The sequence below is a fragment of the Pleuronectes platessa genome, chromosome 2 (assembly GCF_947347685.1).
Source record: "Pleuronectes platessa chromosome 2, fPlePla1.1, whole genome shotgun sequence".
NCBI classification, from domain to species: Eukaryota; Metazoa; Chordata; class Actinopteri; order Pleuronectiformes; family Pleuronectidae; genus Pleuronectes; species Pleuronectes platessa.
Genome location: NC_070627.1, coordinates 13,616,928 through 13,639,010, shown reverse-complemented (window position 1 = coordinate 13,639,010; position 22,083 = coordinate 13,616,928). Strand labels below are relative to the sequence as shown.

The window sequence follows — 22,083 nt, the reverse complement described above, 5'->3', positions numbered from 1 at the left end:
GAGAAATGGATCAGGCCCTGAGTGAGTGATATAGTGATGACTTGCTCGAGTTCAGTCGTGTAGAAAACACGGGTCAGTGACCTCACTGAAAGAGCGATGTGGACGTCACAGAATATATCTACCAAATGTCCAGTTACTGATTTCTGAAGTAATCAATAATAGAATCAAATAAAATCTATACACAATAGTCTGACACCAGCTAAAGTGGCTGGGGAGAAACAAATCTCCAGCAAATAATTTACAAGAAAAGGGATGAGAAGGAAGATGGAGAAAGAAAGAGGATGAAGGTGGTGAAGATGGTGAAGATAATGGCCACAAGAAGTAATATGTACTAAATGTGCTCCTTAATTTATTAATTTGTGAATATCTTTCACAGGCTATTGATAGGAGTCTGCTATTGCATGTCTCTCTCATTGACAAACAAAACAGAGAATCACAAATATATCAAATTCATTTCTAAAGTGTAACCACTGCAGAAAGCCTACGTTGTATTTAGATTGTAAAACTTCATATAACAGGTATGAAAACCAACTCAGTCACACAGACTTGACATATTATGACCTTATTCATTTTTCATGTTGGCCAACAGTAGCCAAAGTACACACCCAGCAGACAGAGAGCAACATTATCACCCAACTGGAGTTGCGTTTCTGGCCACCCGACCAATTTCCGCCCCATAATCTCTGGATTGTAGCTGTGGTTTGGTCATCAACAAATAAAGAAGAAACTGTCAGGTTATGTAGTGTGTTCGATGAATCTTCAGCAGCCAGCTAACCTCGTCTGCTGTTTGGTGCTGAGCAGGTACAATGTTCAGACAGAAGGTTTATTTAAGACAGCTTTACCAAAAAACTGCTGACTGCTGCTCACTAAAAGTGTTGAAGACAAAGTTTTTTGGAAACGTCGCTATGGAAATATATATATTCTCTAAAAATTGCACATGGCATCAGCTGAACAAAGCCTGGCTAAATCTCACCTAGAGCATCCTGCACCACAGAGCAGTGCCAGTGATGGCTATAACACAACATGCAAAGAACCTTATGATACCTCAATTAGAGCCATTATGCAACAAGAGTGTTGAATTATGCAACAAGCCGCTCTGTTAGAGATGATGCAACCTGATTCATGAATACTGTGAAAATATGCTATTGACCATGAATAATGCGGCAGCAACGTTAAGATAAGTGTTGGCAGCAACAACATTTTTCAGCTTAAAAGCAGATAAAATAAGAGACTGACAAACACTTTGCCAGTTTAACAACCTTTCAAGGACGAAACACTTTGCCAGTTTAACAACCTTTCAAGGACGTTAAAAACTCACAGCGGCTGTTAGAACTGTGCTATAACTTCACCCACTCAGTTTGACAAAGTGACATTCCTAAATACAACAAACTGACAAAACCAAACATAATATAGCTCAGTGAAGACAGATATGGTTGCTACATTGGAAATTGTTGTTGTCACTGATGCTATTTCTCTGCTGAAGATAGAAACACTTTCCTCAAATCCTACAGGAATCAGTTGTCTCAACTGAGACCACGGAATGTGCACGGAGCCATTGGCACAGTAAACAGACAGGCTCGCTTTGTTTTGATCTCTCTCAAGTGCTCTACTGACAGGCTATATATAAACAGGTGCAGGACTTTTTAGAAATGACCATCTGTGTTGGTTCTTTAAAAAATTTAAAAGTCAATAATGACGATGGGTGAGACAGAAAACTACAGCAGCTTTGCAACAGTATGAACACTGAAATGCATTGCACACATATGATCACATTACCATCACTTCTAAAAACTCTACTTCTACCTTCCTCAAAGATGGGCAAACATGTATAATCTAATTAGCTATTTAAATTAGATACTAATGTAGAAATTAAGATATATTTAGGTATTTTTCATCCAGGGAGCAGCTTTCTTCCTGACCTGTTGGCACTGCCAAACTCCCCTCTTTGCTCCTGAATCAGCATAACATCACTGCGTGGGTGAAAGGGAGAGAGGAGCAAGGCCAAACCGGAGCTGGGAGTAGCAAATTATTCATGTAGAGTGCTTTAGCATGTACAGCAGTGAGCAGAAAGGGCTGTGCTTCCCACATCTACCCACACTGTGTGGAGAAAATCAGGTCCGTATAGAGGACTGAGCCTCCGAGAGAGACCTTAAACGCACCTGAGCACTGCACACTGAATACTTCAACTGCTCAATACATCAAAATTTAACAGCAGGTATAACTACAGAATTTTTTATTTTTTTTTAATTCTAAAACTTAAAAGTGACCTGGACCTTCTGTGCTTTAGGGAATTCACTGTTGGTGCGTTTGGTTGTGTGTTTGTGTGCATGCGTGCGTGCGTGTGTGTGTGTGTGTGTGTGTGTGTGTGTGTGTGTCACATGGCAGCAGCAGGCTCAGTTCGTTACTGATATCATGTCGTTAGTGAATTGGTAAACTCATTAAATGGCAGGAGGTTAACTTGTCTGCTCGGTGGAGAATGTACTTAACCTTGGCTCCGAACTGCAACTCAGCGGCCACTGACAAGCCTACATACTGACTGTAATCTGTCAATCGTATTTGAAGCATTTAGTGTCTGTTCTTATTCACTGCAACATTTAATGAGTACAACCAAGTGTTCAGCATCTCGTTTGACAAAAAATGTGACAGAACATACAGTTTTTGACGGAAAGCCTCCCTCTATTGGTCAATTGCAGATCCAATCAAAATGTCAATATGCCAAAATTAACAGGAAAATGTTTGACTTGAGCTTCAGTAAATTGCTTCAGCTACTGGCCTGTCTGCCGGCCTGTCCTCATTCAATCTATCTATTCTGTGCCGGAAGAAAACTATAATTCTGTGGTGGCCCAGAGAGCTCAATGCACTGCACAATGCACCTATATGCACACTTTAATGAATGAATGTGTGTCAATAGTAATGATGTTATATTATCAATAATAATGTTACTGGTAAAGATGTCTATGGGGTGTATTATTGTAGCAAATGTGTACATGAATCTGTAAAAGTTTTCCTTGACATTTACGAATCTAAGGACAAGGACGAGCACAGATTGAGATTCTGTTTTAAAATTCTTCACACACATTTTGGAAATTTGAATCCATGGGGTTTCTCTGTTTGTACGTGCTTTCTTCAGCAGCAGCGCTTTCAGCTCATGGGGAATCCAAAACCTTGAAACACACTCTGTAGGATGTGGTGCATTGTGGAGGTTTTTCAACTGTCTTTTCCACAGCTGTAGTAATGTATCTGCAGTAAGATGTGCTCTAATTAAGCTCAATAATGGTGACGAATAAGTGTTTTCTGTTACGTTCGGTGAGGTGACAAATGGGAGGTCTGTTTTGGGGGGGATTTCTACATGCAGTTTGCTACATTGCCAAGAGTCCATCTGCCATAAGAGACGAGAGTGGATCGTGTGAACCGCAGCAGTGTAGTGTTGCTCCATCCAGTCAGCTGACAGCCTGAAAAGCTGCCCTTTCACTGTGGAAATAATGAGAGATTGAACACTGCAGGTTACCACAAGGAAAAGGTCAGAGAGATTGATCCCTTTCTCATAGATTGATCGCATTCTCAGAGGAGCTTGCTGAGACATTACAGCCCTGATTACTCACACAATGTGTGTCTGTGTGCGTGTGAGAGAGCGAGAGAGAGAGTGCAAGTACTGTACTGTATGCAAGTGTGTGCAACCTTGAGTGCATAAGTGCACAAGCGTCAGTCCAGTGTCCATTTGAGTGGAGGTTGGATTCAGATTTAACAAATTATGTAATAAAGCACACTAAGAAAAGTATAAAGAAAAAAGTGTGTTAATTATCAAGGCAGCAAACACCTAATGACACCTCAGCTAAAAGCAGGACTGTGAATGACAAATGAAAGTGTTTGGATAGAACATCTTTGTGGCTCATTTGATTAAGAAATGCTCCACCCTGAATTAAAATCCCACCTTGTTTACCATCTCTCTCAGTTTGGAATGATCCCATAAAAGCCTATGATGCTCAAACATAATGGAGCAAGACGACGAAGTACTCCACAGCAGGAGATGAACTTCAGGCTGTAAAAGGTGTTCCTGGAGCTGTTAAAAACAACAGCCAGGAAGTACAAAAAGTAGCTGACTTACTTCAGGCAAACTTTTTCAGTATTTTCTAAATGAACTACAAACTACTGCAGGATGTCTTTTAAAAAGAGGATTTCAAGCACTCGTCATTGTTTAATTTCTGTTACCCAGATACTTCCAAATGTGCAAGATAACAATAAAAGATATCACCATCATACAAACATTAGGGCTCCCACTAATTAGTTTCATTATTGTTTAATGTGGTGTTTTCTTCTAAATTATTCACATATTGAACAGTCTGAACCGTCAATATGAGTCTCTAAGTGTCTGAGGTTATAAATCAAATTCTTTTGTTTTGTGTGACCAACAGTTAAAACCACAAAATATTCAATCACAATAATATGAAAGCGAGACAAGCAGGAGAAGCTTGAGATGCTGAAATCTGCATTTTTCACATTTTCGAAAGGAAAACAAAACACTGAATTAAAGCGGTTCCCATTCTTTTTCTGTTAATCTGCAAACTGTTTAGGTTAAATGAAAATAAACAATATTCAATTAATTTCACTATTTAAACCTTGTAACACTAAAGCACCAAACTTAAACCTGTAATGTACAAAATTGAGGAAAAGAAAAAGACTGAGGGAAAGCTTTAACATTTCCTGCCCATGGAGGGAGCCAGAGAGTGCAGTTATTCATGGAGTCCCGTGGGAGCACACACACCCACACATCAACATGAATGCACACAAAAGAGGACATTGCACTTACAAAAGCAGATTCAAGCATCCTGCCAAATGTCGCACTTGGTGTAGGCTACATATTCACCACAATTTGAGCTCTTATATTGTGCGCCATTGGCAGTCACACCCCTCTGCCCCACTTTTCCTCATGCATATTTACACATATATATATATAGATCTATATATCTATATATATATATAGATCTATATATACAGTATACATATATATATACACATATGGATATTTGATGGACGTATTGCTTGTCACCTACACAACCTCGGTATTCCTCTCTAACTGTCAGTCATGTCACAGTGAGAGTCTGTCCCCTGCATGGTTCCTCTGCCAGGAACCAGACCACAAACTGTGAGTAGGAAATGTCAGCTGTCATTAAATCCAGTCAGGATACCTCACTCAGATACAGAACATTACTCAAGGTGTTCATTACCAGGAAAGAGAGGAGGCTCATTTCCGCAGTTCAGGTTGTCTTTAAGAAAACACAGGTTCTACAGATCTGAATAGTCGTTGTGGCAGGTGCGTAGGGGGAGCACACACATATGAAGAAGGAGAGACACCCACACGCTTCTTCACTGGCTCAGTAAAGAACCAGAGTAATGTGCAGGAGTCTTTTCCTCTTCAGAAAGCAAAAGTTCAACATTTCAATGGTAGAAGGCTAAAGTATCAGCGAAAGACTTGAAAGTGGAATGGAAAACAATGGAAAACATGATGGTAAGAGAAATTTTAAGCAAACTAACAAAAGACAGAAAATAACTTTCTGCAGGGAAACACAACTAGAAACAGTGTGTGACGGCTATGGCTCAGGAGTTACAGCGGGTCGTCCACTAACCAAAAGGTTTTAGTTTCCCAGTATCCCCCATTCTGCATGCCAAAATACTGAATCCCAAATTGTACCGGCAACGGCGGGGGATGTGTTGCACACAGATACACGCTGTAAATATGTGTGCTAATTGGCAATTGGCAAAACTGTACTAAAAAGCATCTTGAGTGGACATCAAGACAAAAAAAAAGCACAATGTAAATAAATACCGACCATTTCCATGTTCAATCACTCCCCCCAAAGAACCTCCTCTCAATTCAACTATGGCTTTCATATTTTTCCCCATCAACACAACTTCATTCAGCACCTTTAATATAACTTATTTTAACCACATATCTCTTATCAAAAAGAAGTCAAACAAAGAGGAAAAGTTCGTAACAACAAAAGACAGAAGTGCTCGTAATAATCCTTCAAGTTCTTCGTGTTACAGAGATTAATGAGGCGTTCGACAGAGGTGGTCATAATCAATTTGTATGAAGTGAAGGTCATGGAAGCAGAGGGTCAGTGTGAATTATTAACCACCTTGAGCACATAGGGGCGTGCTGCCAAGCAGGTGTGAATGGGGTGAGCTTAAGGTGAGTGGGGAAATATGTCACCTGGAACATGCGTAGATAGAAAGAAGAAGAGCTCGAGCCCCCGCTGCTTTCCCTCCTGGAGAGCGAGTGCCCTTCTTCTGGGGTGTTTTCATTAGATTTATAAATAAATAAATTGCCTCTTACGCCCTTATAAATAAATGGTAAAGGGAGTAGAAGTGCACAGAGTGGTGCATACATTTGAATATTTCTTTAGAATTGAAAAAGAACTCATATGGGCATAGGCCTATAATGTATATATGTATATTTATATGCCTATTAAATTATTTGCAAAAATGTCTTTCTATGAATTTGGCCCTCTGCCACTATAGCAACTGTACATTACTATTTGTAGCAAAAGGTGTGGTGCCCAGACATGAAGTCACACACTTTGAATAACAGAAAAGAAGCACAACAACATCTACGCACATGTTAAGTTTAACTACTGCGACACTAGTGAGGTATATTAAGTCACTCTATACATCACCATACTAGGTCAATCCTGTTTTCAGTGAAGTGAAATAAAAAATAAAAATCCATCTATTCAAGTCCTGTCCGGTCCCTTTATCACTGGTATCCATTTCCATTGGGGACAGTCTGAATGAACAGTGGTTTAATAGGCCGGGCAAAGCATGAGTGAGCACATGTCACAGTAGAGTGCCATGCTGTGCCAGGCTGCGCCGCGCCACGCCCCACCACGGCTGTGACAGGTCAGTAAGAGTCAGCAGGTATATAGGTCAATCCCCTGGGACTCCTTCGGTGGAGACACGTGGTCAGGACTGTGGATTAGGGAGGAAATGAAGGATCATCCAGGCAGCAAGGGGGCCTCAACTACAGTCACAGCCTCTCCAATACAATGTTAACACAGTACAGGTGAATACACAAAATACTGTAATACGATCATCAGACAGTACTTGCACTGTACTGTTGTGACTCAACACTACCTCCTCTACATCATGGTCACTCAATTAATTAATTAAACTATGAATCTGCACCAAAATGTAACGTGTTCTTTCCTGACCCATACTACATCCCTCCAAGAAGTCTTGTTGAAACCTGTAAAGTTGTTATTCTGTAAGCTTACAATCAAATAAACAGACACACAGATATGAATGCGCAATATCTCTCCATTTTAAGGACACACCAAAGAAGAGGTAATAAAATACAGAATGTTCAAATTAAATATAAATCCCTCAATACATTGTTCAAATTTAAGGTTTTTAAGAACAACATAAAGTCTAATGTTTTATTGAAAATTGACTAATTCATTCATAAATAAATGATCTATATAATCCATTAAAAAAACTGTAGTCAAAAAATAAATAATTGAACTTCCAAATTGAATTACGGACACAGATTTTAATCATGCATTTGAAAGGGCTATTTCCTTTCCAATGTGCGTTTCCATTTCCTGCTTTTCCTTTCCCCATTAGCCATATGATTTGCTGAGTCATTTTGATTCACCCTTCAGCTATACTCCATTTAGCCTTTCTCTGGGACTTTAGACCTTGTGCTGGTGAGATCACACAGTGCGAGTCAGGTAGTCTGGTGTAGCCAGGGTGCCTTTAAAGCACAGTTTTCGTTATTGTCCGACAGTTTAATGTGTCAGGAGCCATCGTTAATGAAAAGATGGGTGCAAAATAGTACAATTTAAGATTTGTATGAAACTTTAATTTAGCCAACATTGATATTCAAGAATGTCCCGGCCAAGGACGACTTTACATACGGGACTTGCAAGACAGCATTCAAAGAAACACTTGAAGCTTTTCTAAAGCCAAAGTTCTTTTTAGGACCATTTCTTAGTCTTCTTTCCTTTTGTTAAATCTTTCAGCCCAGCTCTGCTAAATTGCCTATGAGAATATTCAAGATGAATTGCAATTTTTATCCCTCTGCAATCTTGCTTAAAATATGGCAGAGCAGCAGACGGCTTAGCCTAGTGAATGCACTTCTCTGTGTGGTCAAACTGTCAAATGCAGTCGGTATAATGGGAAATATTTAATTTGTCTTATGTCCGTCTTTCCACACTCCCCACCTCCTTGATTGTGCAGTCACATTTTCTGGTTCTGCACCTCTGTGTCTTTTAACCATTGTGCAGGCTTAGTGTCAGTGAGATAATTATACCCAGAATTCCAGCTTGACCGAGTGAGATTAAATCAGATGAATGCACCAGTCAATAACGGTTAGAGTCTCCCTGCATTTTATAAAAACTCCTTCCAAGACAAAAACAAAACAAAGGAAGTAGCAAAAACAAAAGTCAGTCCTCTAAGCATGAATCTGTTTTTTCCAAAATGTTAATCAAGCCGCAGCCAAACAAACCTATTTTACACTGTGGTTGGCAGCAAAACCCAAACAAGATGAGTCTTGTCGCATATGTCTGTCCCCAGGACAAGTTAATCAGGCTGTCTCCTCGACCCTGTTTTATTTTAGATGACTTTCTTCAATGCCTGCCAGGCAAATCTACAGCTAGCAGCCAAGCAAACACAATTCATATATCGCACATTAGTCTCTTCGACAAGTTACTCAAGCTGTAAAGTATCACCAGCATCTTATCAGATGACAACTTCACTGGAACAACTGCAGCAAAAATATATAAGCTACTAGTGCAGTGCCTGTTTAAAATGGGCCTGTTGATAGAGGCTTGTTTCTTAGTGTCAAACCATCTTGCAGCTTTCTTTGATAAAGCTTCATCCCAACAAAATCACAGTCGACACTACACCTCCGCACAACCTGGGCAAATCACGAAAATCTAAACTTTGGCTGAGTTTATGGTCCCAGAGGGATGTTAGCTTTCAGTGACGCAATTTTGGACACAGCTGTGAAGACATTGACCCCTCTGTCAGTTGGATGGTTGGGTTCATGCTGTTTTTATAGATTATTTTGTCTGTATTTTTGTTATTGTATACTTGATGCCATATTAATGTCATCAATGAGGGGGTAAAAGCGACGGAACTCTTGTGTTCTTACTGTTCATGTGAAATGAACTGGCGTGGCTTTAGGCCAACTAAATTTGGGCACAATTCAAAAACGGCTCAAGTAGCCTATAGCACTTGATTCCTATGTTCTTCTTAGCCTTTTTATATATTTACTAATGGCAAGACACGGATTGAGAACACATTTTGGAAGGGCTTTTAAAGAAAATAAATAAAAACACTCATTCATTTTCTGAAAAGGACTGCCCCGCTGGTTTGGCTGAACGTTTGTGTTAAAGCCACTTTTTGATGTCTCCAGATAGAATCTTGTTCGTGCAAAAGGCTTTTACCAAATCATCAAGGGCAACATTGATTCCTATGTTGGCATTTAAGCCATTTAGGAGACAGGTCCTTATGGAATATGTTTCATTTTACTTCTTTGTACTGTGGTCATTTGATCCATTAGAGCTGTTAATGGAGGCGTGAGAGGGCTGCAACACACTGTGGTGAGTTGGGAGTGGTTTTCTGGAAACAAAGCAAAACAGACAGATCAGATATGTCTGCTGCAGATTCAACTGCATTTCATTAACTGGTACAAAAACCACAGCACACCAATTCAGGCAAGTTCAACCAAGTACTGGAAAGAAAACAGCTGCATTAGTGCTTAGTTGGGAAATGAGATGTTAATTAGAATGCAGGTAAACGACAGTGACTGAGTTAACCCATTAGGAGCCATTGCCTTCCTATATCTGTTGTCTCACGCCCCCAGGAGCAAATTGCACAGGCAGCGGCTTCAGGAGCAGTGGGAGGACCACGTCTCCGGCTGAGCGTAATGGTCCTCATGCTGCTTCCTCCACTGTTGTTTCTGTCAGGCCACTGCTCTGAGCAGCAGCCTAGACCCTCGCTTATTGAGGGTTAGTGAGGGTCAACACCACTACTGCCTGACAGCTGCAGCACTGAGAAGATTAGCAAGGGGTTAAATGTAATATCTGAGCGATCTGTGAGCTTTATCTCTTTCATTTTGTATCTCAATCTCGAGCTCCCTTTCATTATAGCTCTCCCTGTCTGGGTGTGTGTTTTTTTTGTTCCCCTGACATACAACCACACATCTCTGTTCTGTAATCTCAATTTGTGTCACCAGCTTTTTAGTATTTGCAGCCCCTAAGTATACACACTCAACTAACCCCCTCCTTCGTTTCTAATGCCAGCATTAGGGAGTAGTTGTATGCCTGAGGTGCTGTGAAGAAGAGAGAGAGTGAGCACCGACGAGGCTGGTGGAGTGATGTGTTGAGACAGGAGGGCCCAGAAGCAAGGGTGGGAGGACTGCACCGGCCCACCTCTGTGGCTCTGACAGCAAGGATAGACACAGCACTGCCAGGAGACCCCCGGAGCACCACTAAAGCTTGTTAGCATAGCCACCAGGCCTTGAAGATGATGAGTTCTGAAGAGGTGATTAAGCCAATGCTGAGGTCCCTTGTAGGCTTCATTCACTGGATAGAGAAAGGAGGGGCACTTGAAGATAGCGCTACAGGAAAGGACTGGAGGGTAATACAAGTTCAATACGGTCACTGTGCACCTCGGATAGTCATTCATCAAATGAACCGATATTGCTCCTGGTGCAGGCGCAGCTTGGAACAGGTTGAGGTTGACCTCATCTGGAGAAAAAGGAACAATCGGTGCACAGGAGCTTCGCAGAATAAGGAGGACTTAATTCAACCGCTGTGTCAGAAGGTGCGAATCACTGTAGATTTCTCTCAGGGCTAGTATCAGAAAATAGCGCTTGTGGACCTAAAAGTAGCAAGCAAAATCAATAATAATCACAATATCATTTTCATGGATAGCAATTTAACAAAAGGTATGACATGTATTTAATTATATCGCTTGTCTATTGTGCAAGCACAGGGAGGAGGTACAACACATAATTGAGCTACCACAGATTGGTAAAGTGTTTTGCTGTTTATCAAGTGTTGCTTCATTCTCTGCTTCTAAAGACGAAGTTGACGCCCCAGCCTTCACTCGGGAGCAACAATCTGTCTTTAAAACAATAATGTGATATTTATCAATATAATAAGAGTTAACAAATTATATTTTTATCTTGCTATAATTTTTGGCCACATCCAGGGAGCATCACCTTCTGATCTCTCAGGCGATCTGTGATATACGCGCCTTTAGACGAAGGGTAAACGCGCCTCCAGCTCTGTCTGAGCCCAGAGCCTGCTGCCGCCAAACGCAAAGGTCTCGTGGATGAGAGCGAGTGGCATATAAGCTTCCAAACCAGCGAGCCATCTGTGCTGGGTGCCACATAATCTCAACAGGAAGCAGTCATTGCTGTACATCAAATCATCTTCCTGTCACAGGCACACAGTGATTTTCACCAGTGAGTATCCTGTGTCGCAAGGAGTTGGGGGTAAACCTGACTCATGTAAATCAAAATCAAACATGTGCAGCCTCGTTAGAAACACAGGATTTAGGGGGAAAACACTTGTTTCACCATTACAGCCTCTTTGACAAATATATATATATATATATATCAGACAAACTTAAAATGGCATTGTCTATATAGTTTAATCATCCAACGAGGCTTACTATCCTCATGTGGCACGTATTTGTGTGGGTGGATCATTACAGTGATGTGTTGGGTTAAGCACCGTACTCAAGGGGATCACTAGACTCCGTCAACACGGATTAGAAACACGCTCGACTATTAGCTCCTTCCACAAGACTCTTCCCCCCCCCCCCCCCCCACACACACACACCCTCTGTCTCTGTTTCAGTTTGTGGCTGTATCACCTTTTATACTTTGTCTTATTATGTGCACAGGCTTTAAAAATGCTCCGCCCCACTGTTGACAATAAATCAACAGGGATCAGACTGATTCGAGAGGGCTAACTAGCCTTGTTGCGATGTCAACCGCGAGTGATTCAACCAGAGGTAATTGCCAATTCAATCAATGTGTCAAAAAGCAAGCAGCCTCCAACTAAGGCATGTAGACAGGAGGACGAGGAATGCAAGTGGAGGGAGAGGAGCAGTGCAACGTGCAAGGAGGAGGAGGAGGAGGATGCATGTGTAGATCCACCCTGAGAACAAGTGAAACACGAGAAGAGGACAAAACAATCACGCTGTCACATTAAAGAATGACGAGTCAAGGCGAACTGTTTATGTGTCTTGCATCTGACCTGATTCTGTATAAGGTTTAAACAACTGGGTAAAAAAGGAAATAAAATAAGCTATACAAGCCAGCGATGACATATTTCATGAGAATCTATTGCTGCTTTTGGCACCGCAAGTCAGGATCACACTGTTCAGCCACTTAGTACATTTAAAATAATAACAGGAAGGTGAATACATGCAATGTGTGTGGGTGTCCATGTTGTGCCTATGTGGGTTTTTGCAGAGCTAGAACATTTCCTTTTAGATGCTTTCATTTTAATATCAAATAAATCTGTCCAACAACCCAATATATGTTTGAAATGAAACCATAAGAAGTTACAGGTAGTGATGTCAGTGATGTGTGTAGCTCTATTCATACAATTATATTATTGTTGATGTAAACTCCACACACAGAAAGACACCAACAGAACCCAGGATCTGAAACGGGACCACATATGCAGGCAGTACACATAGTGTATACTAAGATGGACAACATGTCTCCACTTCGTCCCACTTTCCAGAAATGAAGCCAACATTTCCCAGATACTAATACTCTCATCTTGCATATTTGGAGCCAGAGTCTGCACTGTAGCTCTCAGCGGCGCTCACATGCTCAACCAAATGCTAGTCAGTCTCAGCTGTCAATCATGACGTCTCACCCTGTTGTTTTAGAAGCACATAATTAAAACCAGACTTAGCAGAATAATTTCCACTTGTAAATGCATCAGTGTGATACTTAAAATGGCAGAAACAATTAACTCTTGTATATTTTTACAGACATTTTAGATGGGTCCAGGTCCAATAAGCTAACGTACATGGAGACAGGGTTTATGATCTAGCCACCAGGGGGCGATCAAGAGACTTTGCCTTCACTTTTGAGGAGGAGTCACTTTGTCCATCTTTACACAGTCTCACTGTTTAACCCATTGATTATATAGAAATAAGGTGCAGCCACATTGCATCTGGTTTACCTTGCTGTGTGTTCTGTAAGAGCTGTAGCCAGCCACCAGGTGGCGATCATGATGCTTTGGCTTCACTTTTGGGTACAGTAATGTCGTCAATCTTTATAAACAGTCCATGGTGTGAACACATGCACGTTGGCATTTTCAGCATGTGTAAGATGCACGTGGGCGTGTGAATCTGAAACCTTGTGACTCTGAACAGTCCTACGTGTCCTGACCTGAATAAGTGCGTGCATTTCAGAGGAGCATGGAAATATAACAAGGCGGCAACAGCTGATGAGTTTGGGTGGGTGTTTTGAGTCTGTGATGGCGCATCATCGTCATATTGGGAGCAGCCAGGTTGAGCACGGCAGGCTTGGATGCGTGAAGCCAGCAGCCATCTGGCTTTGGACGGGACTCCTAAGGGAGACACAGACTGGTGCCAACCTTCATAAAAAACACTTCCAGCATTGTTTGAGAATGAGGATGACATGATGTTCATCTATACTGCAGCTCTGTGTGAGAGCGGCTACTGTGTTCCTGCAGACAAATACTGCAGGTTCTTCATAGGTTCACTGTATGTGCTGGTGTGTCTTCAAGGGCACTGCAGCCTCTTACAATGTAGGGAGTCAAGAGTTTCTATAAATCCAGATATGGATTTGTAAAGGGTTAAATTTGTGCCACACCGTGCGCTGCCTCCATTCTCCAATTTCTGATCATCAAAATTTCATCAGGTGCTAATTTCACCGCATTGAGTGTTCAACGCACATAAAACTGAGCCAATATAAGGAAACTGCACACTGGGACTGTGTAAAGGTCTTCTTTTGCACAGTCCCTCATTGTAATTGCTTTCTCAGAGCTGAGCGTATTACAGAATGAAACCATGAGATTTTTTGTGCACCAATCAGTCACAACATTAAAACCAGTCGCCTCTTTTAATGACGTATCAAATCGGCGTATACACATTTTTTCTGTGGGTATATATGGTTTTATTGTATACGCAGCACAATGACTGCTGGCCAGTAAAGATGACATAATCAGTATACAAGTACAGAGAGAATGTAAAATTAGTCAATTGACGGTAAACATGGCAAGGTGGAAAAAGTTATTTAAAACTGTGCGGCTTCTGGCAGCAGGGACCAGAACCCGGACAGACCCCAGCTGAACTTTACTCTGCTGACTTATCACCAGGATGTGCTTATATTAAACTCAAGTATGCCTGATCCACTTTAGAATTCCAGGAGATGAGACATTTGCCTTCTCGTTCTCATTTCGTACATGAAACGGCGAGTTTAGGCCGGACAGGAAAATGTGATGGAGGGAATTAATCTAGTGTGGGCTTCCAGAGACCTTCGAGTTTGCTTTAGGAAGTCTGAGGAAAATGTCGGATATGAAAGACCAGATATATTTCCTGAAAAAGTAACTGCATGTTTTGTAAGTTTTAATCATGTGATCTTAACATGTCCTGCTCTTATAAGCTCATACAACGGAAACATGCAATCAAAGCTACCTTCCACGTGCATGTATATATTTTTCCTCTCACGCACACAGACACTGGTATCCACACACACTGACCTTATGTGATGTGAGGAATCAAATACAGCTCTCCTGCCGCTTCACTATTTCAACTATTTATAACGCTCAGCCTCCCTCTATGTTTTCGGTTTCAGCCCTTCGAATTCAGCCCTTTCCCTAACGATGCTCACAACATTTCCATCTCATTATAAACAGTGGACACGTCCCTATATCATGGTAACAGATTTAAGATCAGAACCACTGACCCAAACCGGCGGTGGAGACATTTTATTATAGTGACCCTGCTGTGGACGGAGACCTAATTCATTGTGTCAGACACACACCTCTATCGTTATTTACAGTGAAGAAAGAGCTTGGGCATAGCTGCATCTGCTTCAATAGGCTGGAGTAACCTGTGACACAGATGTAGTCTCATTCAAGAAAAGAGGATTGACATGTACTGTTTAAATTAAACTCTCCAGGGAGAACTTTCCCTGTTCTATTTACGACCGAGCTCTGGGGAGTCGACGATGACACAAGGTTGGTTTTAATCTCCTCGAGAAGCATAATGGGCGAGGAGACGGTCCCAAAACAAGGACATCTTATTTACTCAGAGCCACACATGACTTTCAGCACTAATTGATGTGAAATATTCCACAACGTTACAAACAGTTGGCTTCCTCTCACTCATTATCTCTGGTTCTCACTCTCTCCCTCTCTCCTCCTCCTTCTCAATCTAACACCTCTTCCCTCTCTCTCCTCCTCCGTTCTTCGCCCCGCTCTCACACAGACGCTGGCGCTCGTCGTCTCATCCCAGAATCAAAAAGGGGACGAATATTTTCCCTCACATGATGCAGCTCAGCCTAATTTGTTCTAAATGAATTATGCATTGTGTCACTTATAGGGCGACAGAAAATGTATTTTCATGAATTTTTCTGACATTTTCACAAGCTGCACATCATTATTAAAAGTCGTTGCTAGAAATTCCATCACAGGATTCTTATTACAACTGAATGTGTGTGTGTGTGTGTGTGTGTTGCCTAAACTAAAGTATCCGCTCATCAATTACGACAAAAAGATAAAATGGTGAAGTGATGACATCTTATAAGGTCAAATCGGTCAAAGGCAAACACTCTTAAGTCTTAACAAATGGCAAATACATTAAATACCTTTCATCAAATTCCTCCAAAGCCTTACTACATACTGTAGACGATTCTGGAGAGAAATTGAAGTAAACTGCAAGCTGACTGGTTGGTAGAGGCAGTAATTCTAGGTTTATTGTCCATAAAAATACCAATTCCAGTCTGTAAAGCCAAAGCCTGATATAGCTTCTACAGCTTTCCATAGATTTGCGATAGACCTCCATTGGTGCCCAGAAACTATTCAAAATGCATGAATTACCATCTTCTTCTTTCATTATGAAAAACATGGTCCCTTGTCGTGAGTGGAACGAGCGACAGCAAACGATTATGCCTATATTACTGATTAATTTTGTAATTTTCGTTTTCAGTTAATTCAAACATTAAATGGGCTGAAAACCACACACAGGATACAATAGGTGCTTCAGAAAGTATTCAGATGTGTGGTTGATTTTGGTGCTTTCAAAAAAATGTGTTGACAATAAAAAATCAACAGTCAATTAAATCAAATGATCACTTATCATTATTATTAATTATCATCATTCAGTCAAAATTAACTCATTTTTTTCGGCCTGTGAGAAGAAACTCAAAGGACCTTCCATTCTATCATCCTAATCAAGAATATGAAGAAATGATACACATGCATCCGCTATGTGAAAAGGGAAAGATAATCATGATGTCTGCAATAAGTAGGAAAATAAATAGCAGACGCAGAGAGACAAGAAAAGTTTGAGGACATCAGGAGAGGATGAGGAGGATGAATGTGCCAAACAGGCTTTGGAAAGCTGAAAAACCTGGATACAAAGTACAAAGCCTCACACCATGTCCAAAGGGTTCTCACCAATCCTGAAGCGACCCACCTGACAGCTCTCATGGAAAGACAACAAAAACTGTTCAGAGGTTTGGAATGAATGCACCTTATGCTGGATTGAGCTGCCGACGTTTGGTCAGCAGAGCAGAAACAAATTAGACCTAATATTAATACCCGAGTTTCTCTTGACCACAGAGCAACACAGCAGTCTTAAAAGTTGATGTGGACTCTCAGCACCTCAGCAGCCAAACATGAGAGGGACATCTGCCAAACGAATTATCTCTCTGTTTCCATAGCGATCTACGAAGGGCCTGTGCTAGCGCCTGTGACAACCAGATGCCAGGGAAGACGAGGCGTGTGCATAAAAAGCCAGCGCTCTGTAGAAAGCCTGTTATTACTGCTATCATTCAATTGGACCTGATTTGCATAATTAAACTGTGTTATTGCTGGGCTCTGGAAGTCACTGCAAGTCTCTGTTCTTACTAACCGGATTCCCACCATGACAATGGAGCACTTAAGGGCGGAATATACCCTCAGCCGACCCCTGGATGTGACAAATCAATACTAAGATTAGCCATTAAATTGAACTTGATTAGGCTCCATTTCCTGTAGTTTGGTTATATATTTGGACGCAGCTCCAGGGTACATTGGATGAGGTGAGTCACAGCCTGGACTTGGCCAGATGAAAGACCCTGACAGAGCAGAGCAGACCCTGACTAAGAAACAGAGAGAGAAGAAAGACAAGTTGCCCACAGGCTTATAGAAAGCTGTGTGTGTGTGTACAGGCTTCACCCAGAACCTGCTGGGCCATCTTTTGAGCACTTCATTGAATTAAATATTTTTGAAAAACTGCGTTAATCCCTCTGAGAAATGATGGGACGTTTCTTAAAAGACACAAGCAAACAATAGAACCACCGCAGACATACAACAAGAGGATCATAAAGAACCTCAGAGACGGAGCAAACAGAGGCAATAGTTGGCCCCTGAAGTAGAATACTTGATTTATGCACATAAGAAATCTCTGTAAAATGCACTTATTCACTCAAAGACCAGGCAGCCACAAATGGATAATAACAAAACCCACTGAACTGCACAGTGACACAGCATTTTTCACAGAAACACATCAATGAATCATTTAATTTAGGAAATCCATGGTCTCCAGACTGTTGCAGAACAAATGAAGCTTTATTAAACCCAACTGAAAGCCAGACAGATCAAATCAAGTCTTACCTCGACTAGATGGGGAGTGGGATTGAATCCACACAGGTTGCACACTTGGGAGTGGCACTGTGTGCAGGTGTTGTAGTTGGGTTGGTCTGCTGTGTCGCCTATGTTGAGGTTTGTCTTGCAGAGAGGACAAAAAGCTTTGGGCTTGGAGGCTTGTGGAGCAGGATGCTGTTGTTGCTGCTGAGCAGGGGCACGAGGCCCTTGTTGTGCAGCCTGAGGTCCTGAGGGTTTATTTGCTCCAGGACCAGGACCAGGACCAGGACCAGGACCAGGACCAGGACCCGGACCAGGACCCGGACCAGTACCAGGACCAGGACTAGGACCAGGAGGTCCTCCTGGTTTGGGGGATGGTTTGGGGGGTTGTTGTTGGGGTTGAGTAGTCTCAGATATGAGAGTGCTGGCTTGGTTAAGGAGAGACGCACCAAAGCCAAACAACTTCCCAAAAGTCTGCTCTGGGGGTGGGGGCTGTCGTGAAGGAGAGCTCCCCGCACTGCGAGTCTGGTCCTGGCGGGGGTGCTGTGGACGGTGGGCAGGAGAGTTGTGTGACAGATCAGGCTGGGATGGGGCCTTTGCCATGCCAGGAAGAGGGACTGCCCCTGGAGGGAGCCTAACTTGATGCTGACTCGGGCCAGCTGGACCAGTCTGTTTGATAGGGCCAGGCACTGGGTGAGCCTGTGCTGGAGGCTGTGCTGGAGGCTGTGACTGAGGAGGGGCCTGTGTCGGGGTTGCAGGCTGACTCGAAGCTACGGGTTTGAGTTCTGGTTTGGCTGGATGAGAAGGAGAGTGTATATGTTGCTGACTCTTGGAGCGCGGCGTGGTCATGTCCATCCCCAACGCCCTCTGCATCTGACAGTTCAGACAGAGCCACTCTTGCACCTGTGAAGAAAAAAAGAAAAACAATGAGTATAAGCCACACACAGCTATTACTGTAACACCATTTTCAAACATGAACTCCACAGAATTGGGTCCAGATAATTCCCGGAATTTGCCTTTTCACACGTGAAGAATACATCAGGAGATTGTCTGGGTCAGGAGCGTTCACAACAAGACGTAAATGTTCAGTTTTCAGACGAGATTGGAGTCTAGATAGAGGCAGTACACAAGGGGGCTAGCAGGAAAAATTCTGACTCTTACATTTTTGAAAATTTCAGGAAAATATATGGCATTCAGTGAGCGTATAAAAGCTAAACCAATCCCTTAAGATTGGGGGATTTATTATCTTTGGAGAGAAACAGGTAGGTTAGCGGTTAAATGTCTGTTCTGTATGCTACTAAGCTAAACTAACCGACCGCTGATGGAAGCTTAATATCTACTATGCAAACACAAGAATGGTATCAGTCATCTAGTATAACTCTTGGCAAAGCAATTCCCCAAATGAAAAAGGATTCTGGCGGCACAAATGCTTCACTGATGAACTACTGAACTCATTTAACTGACAGGGCTCTTGTAATTGAGAATAAGTAGTCATATGATGAATCACATACAGAGCCTTGATTGTGGACTTTTCCTTTCATTCTCTTTCTACTCGATGTTCCACTTCCTTTACACTGTCCAATGAGATCTTAGTGCGATTAACTAAAAACCTTTAAATTGTCTTGTGTGTGAAAATAAGCATGTTGGTCTGTTTATGTGACAGACTGGCAGACTTCCCTTACTCCCTTACACCCCCCCCCCCCCCCCCTTCATCCAATGCATGCTGGGATAGCCTCCAGCCTGATCTGAATAGGAAAAATTGGGTTTGGAAAATGATTGAATCAAAGGACAATTGTGAATGATGTTAAATATCTCATTGCGGAGGGATTTAGGCATCCTTATGCCTCCAACAAAGGCATCATTGGTAAACATAATTTACCCAAGAACAAACATGTAGAAAATGAACAGATGGGAAGAACTTGAGACTTCTTCGATAAATAGTGGCCGCCCATGGTTTTGTAATCTTCCCTCACATCTTCTGTGTGTGCCCATTTTGGTCCGCTCTTACTCTCCCTCTCATTACACAACAATGTTCCCTTCCTCGAAAAAATCCTCCCACCATCCTCCTCTTGATTCTCCTGCTGCTCTGTCTCCATTTTCTGATCCACATTGTCACATAGGAAGGCTGAAAGTAAGACGGAGGTCCTGGTTATGGCACATGGCTATAAGTGACCACATGTTCCTTATATTATCTGTAGATGACATTGTAATCAAAGCATACCTGCTGCCACTTCACAGTAGTCTACACCGTGCTGTAAATTTTAATTAAACAACAAAGTCTGTTTAAAGAGAAACTTAACCGAATCCGTGGCTTGATAATCAGACTGTAGAGTCACTTTGTCCGGCTTTATTATTCATCAATAATTAATTGCCATTTGAACCGCTCAAGTAAATTCATATTCAGTGGGTAATGATGCAGAGGTCAAGCACCCAGCTAATTTCTCTGGCCTCCAGTGGTGGAAGTACTTGATGCAGTGCTGTAAAAATGGCCTGTGTGTTGATCATATCCTGTCAGCACATATCAGACTGCGCTGGTTCAGTCAGAGGCACAGTGACCTGGTTCCAAACTTCACAGTCACTGCCTGCAGAACCGAACTGGTCTGGCTTTGTGCTCACTGGCGATTGCGTCCTCTTGACCAATCATCACGCAGATTAGAGACTTCCTCTCGCCAAAACAGCTGACCTGCTATTGGATGGTTGCTTAGTGTGTTAAAGAGTAAATTCACACTGCCTAAATATTTCAATCATTCTGGCACAGTTGAATGGACAATATACATTTATATAGTGTTCTTCTAGTCTTCAGGGCCGCTTTACAGTACAGAATTTACCATTCACCCATTCACACACATCCACATGACAGTTTCTCTACCTGCAAAATACACTCACGGCACAGCCATCAGGGGCAATTTGATTTTCAGTATGCCTGTAGCCCAAGTACACTTTGGCACACATATTGGGATTGAACAGCAGACCTTGTGGTTAGTGAATGACCCACTCTACCTCCTGAGCCACAGCTACAGTAATGTGACATTATTACTATTTAAAGGTTACACCTCAGCATATCCCGGGTGGAGGTGTATGTGTTCAGAAATGTTCATTTCTACGATGGCATATTTGAATTTTCAGCCACACAAAACAGTGGAACAGTGTCTCTTAGCCTTTTTAAGAGAGCCTGAACCAACGCTGATGCCGCCAGCGAATCGTCATCTAAACACCATATGAATGTAATCGAGGCTTGGTGTTTCAAAGTGTAACCATAAACCTTGATATGAATAACATTAAATAAAATAAACAAAAACTAATACAACGAAATATATAGAAGGTGAGTAGAAAAATCAAACACGTTTTTTGTTAAGTAAAATCGATACAAAAATCTCGGCATTATTTTGTAAATAAAACCCAAAGCACATCTTAAATAAAGGTTATTACAATGAGTTCCATCTCTCGTGCATGTGTCTTAATGCCTTCATTCAAAATGTCACTGGGCGCTGCTGTGAAATGTTCAGAAACAACTCCCCCTGCCTGACAGTGTGTCTCAGTCATTCAGTTAGTCAGGGGTGACAGCGTAAGGCAAAGGCTCAGCAGCATCTTAGCCCAGTGCCTGGCCCCCTGCCAGTATAAGGAGCCATGACTTCATGATCGTCACTGTCCATCAGGGGAAACTGAGACGCCGAGGGCAGAGGTGAACCCTGGGGACAGTCTGAGTAACGTGGACGGTGTAATGAGCCAACACTCACGCTACTCAGCACCAGAACAGCGCTTATCCAATCAGAGACTCATAAGTGGGAACTCCTCTTTCAATCATTGTTATTGCCTTCGATATTTTCCTCTTTCCAAATTACAGTTGGGATTATCATATCAGGACCTCTGAGGAAAAGAAATAAGTAGAAAAACAAAGAAAGCAGCTGCAGGGAGGGCAAGCAGCTATTTATCAATTCCATCATGTCTCTGCTTTCCTCCGCCTCATCTCTCCATCTCATTCCTCTCCGCTCCCCCTTGTTATGAGGCAATCATGTGGTTCTCTATGAAATCTGATCTGTATCAGCAAAAAACAAGTGCACTGCACCCTCTCTGTCTCCTGCCCTCATTCTCCATCAGTTCTTCGTTGCAACCCTCCATCTTGATCTTCTTCAGCTCATCTTCATTTGCGCTTCTTATCTGCATCTCTCACATTACATCATTCCTCAAGCTCCCTCTCCATCCCCTCTACAGCTATACATTTTTTATCGTC

The 22,083-nt window shown here is 42.1% G+C and overlaps 1 protein-coding gene across 1 annotated transcript in view; it reads right to left on the bottom strand.

The window, feature by feature from the left end:
• The window catches only part of bsnb (bassoon (presynaptic cytomatrix protein) b), a 56,953-nt gene that overhangs the window by 18,850 nt on the left and 16,020 nt on the right, over positions 1 to 22,083 (bottom strand). Inside the window, 2 exon segments of the mRNA XM_053446278.1 lie at positions 17,883 to 18,115; positions 18,185 to 18,755. Coding sequence (XP_053302253.1) covers positions 17,883 to 18,115; positions 18,185 to 18,755 — 804 coding nt within the window.